The 2,575-nt window shown below is 38.7% G+C and overlaps 1 protein-coding gene across 1 annotated transcript; it reads left to right on the forward strand.

Annotated features, from left to right (window-relative positions):
• Positions 1–307: 307 nt before the first annotated feature.
• On the forward strand, positions 308–1,893 carry LOC140321365 (Fanconi anemia group I protein-like). The gene is made up of 3 exons (XM_072398151.1): positions 308–513; positions 609–775; positions 1,790–1,893. Exons 1-3 carry the CDS (start codon positions 323–325, stop codon positions 1,891–1,893), a joined length of 462 nt encoding a protein of 153 aa, XP_072254252.1. The 5' UTR covers positions 308–322.
• The last annotated feature ends 682 nt before the right edge of the window (positions 1,894–2,575 follow it).

Raw genomic sequence — 2,575 nt, forward strand, 5'->3', positions numbered from 1 at the left:
TTTTTTTTTTTTGCTATGACCTCTCTCAGTTGGACATTGCACAGGTAGAAGTTGTTTGTTGTCTCTGAATAGTCAAGAAAGAAATAAGATTTTTGTTGTCCATTGAGGGACACAGGTCCCTCTCTTAGTGTTTCTCATTATGCTCTTGGATCTGCTTGCTACAAACTGAGGCATGCTGGCAATAGGAGGTCTCTTCCTCTTGTGGACCGCAATAAATCCTGAATATACAAAACGTCTTCTGAATGGAGGAATTTTTTTAGTAATATTTTACACAAATCCATTTTTTTTTTACTTGTGCATTGACCTTTATATACTTACCGGTATGTCTTTCAGAGACAGTACAAGAGCCCATGAGGAAAGCCTTGGTGTTCTGAGAGCCAATCTAGACTTCATGAGATACACAGTGTCTGTTGCTTTGCAGAAAATACTGCAACTGAAAGAGACGGGAGTCACTGATGGACCTGATGGTCAGAATACCGACAAAATGTTCAACAGTGTCTGTGAGATTACCAGGTAAAGTAATCATATAATTCATGTTAAGGTTTTCTAGCCACTTCTTCAGTATTTGCTTTGTAAATTTTGGTTGTGGTTTATTGTCTAATATGCAGGGTGTTATTGTGGCGATACACATCTATCCCATCTGCTGCTGAGGATTCTGGGAAAAAAGACAAAGGAAAGAACATTTCTCTGATGTGCTTAGAGGGTTTAGTTCAGATCTTTAATGCTATTCAGCTGCGCTACCAGACGAAGATCTCTCAGTTCCTGGCAGCTTTGGGTAAGTTTCTCAAACTCTTTTATTACATGCACTGTGGTTTTTTTAAATTTTTTTTCCAAAATTGGTAGTGTAGGCAACTACAGGTGGCCACCATTAGGTAAACATATGACCTGTATATACATAAATATTCAGAAAATATATCTTCTGTGCTTCTTGTGTCATTCATGATGTTACAGCGATTAAGGCGGTAGGTGGTTCCTAATAAGTTCTAGGTGACCTTAAAGGTGACTAGATCAATGTAGGGTAGCAATATCCTAATCCCAGGGTCTCCTTTATTTGTTGCACTGTAACAAAATACAAAACATCAACAGTTAAAAAAAATCTGTAAAATAAATTCTGAATAATGTAAAGTGGTGTTTCATTTCATTCAGCAGCTGCAGAATGAAATGGAAAGCTGTTCCTAATAGCAATAAAAATTTTGTATTAAAACACAAGTGGTTTTAATCTTTAGGAAATGATTGGGGTACATCAGAAGCATTTCAAGTTAGTGACAGCAGTAAGTAGACCCCAAATGATGCTTTCTGACAGCATCGTTTTACGTGTTGTCTAGTAAAGACTGTAAATCTATATACAGTTTTTCCTAAAGAGTAAAGAGGATAAAATACCTTTTCTGGAAAAATGCAGTGCCAAATGCCGACCAAATGTCTGAAAGCCATCTAATCATCTTGATTTATGGAACAAAGGGATCGCCCAATCAGATATGTGACCCTCTTCTTTGAAAGTAAAGAAGAATTGTTTTTTGGTGACATGGAGGGTTTGAGGTGCAACATTTTCTCCAGGAAAGATAAACATTTTACCTATCTTTTATTCTTCATTTATGAACCCTGTTAGAACTGTTAGCAAGGTTACATTTGATTAAAAGTCTGCTTTAAACTCTAACAAGTCGCACTTTCTATATAATGTATTACTTTAATACAAAGAATGTGTTGCAGCTATTCTAAACCTCTTCAAACTATAGTATGTCATAACTTTAACAATTGTGTCATCTGTGAACTGACAACCTTTTTTTTTCAGATAATGACAGCGAAGAGGAGGTTGGGGAAACAAATGTCATGGAAAAGGCTGCCTTTCTGATATCCCAGTTTCAAGTATGTTTTAAAAATGTTTCTATAATGTGATTACATTTATTCTAGTAGAAAGTACACAAAGAATGCAGGAAACCCTCATCCCATAACACTAAGGCTTTTTGTCTACACCATAGGTCAGCAAACTTTTTTGGCCACTAGGCCTTTTCAGGGTTAGGCAGGAGCACACCAGGCTGGACTCTCTCTTGAGTCCTGCCCTAATGGCTCCACCCCCACCAGGAAAGCCCCCTGAAGGGAAATCCCTCTCCTCTGCAATGCATACAGAGAAGAGGGAATGTTCCCTATTTACCCAGGCGGCCGAAGTGTTAACTAGTAAATAGGGAAGGGAGCCACAACATGGAGGCTCAAGAGCCGCATGCGGCTCCGGAGCTCCAGCAGCTTGGGTAGTTTTTTCCGGCTCTGCCGCGAGTTGCTAGCCGGGATTAGGCCGGATCGGCCAGGGGGCATTGGGATCACATGCTACACAAAGGGATCTGTTACTGGTGCAAAGTTATCACAAGAAAGTTCATAATATCTTGCTGGCATATTCACCAAAATCCACATTATGTTTGTACATTTTAACCTGCTTTCAGCTAATGACATGAATACAATGAAAACCTAAATAAAATCCCAGCCCTATCACATTAGATATGTCACTTTGTTTCATGTTAGCGAGCACGTAGTCAAAAAAATGTCATCAGAAAAACATTGCAGCAGAACCACAGTAATACAAATA

This window comes from Pyxicephalus adspersus, unplaced genomic scaffold, assembly GCF_032062135.1.
Source record: "Pyxicephalus adspersus unplaced genomic scaffold, UCB_Pads_2.0 Sca2968, whole genome shotgun sequence".
Lineage (NCBI taxonomy): Eukaryota > Metazoa > Chordata > Amphibia > Anura > Pyxicephalidae > Pyxicephalus > Pyxicephalus adspersus.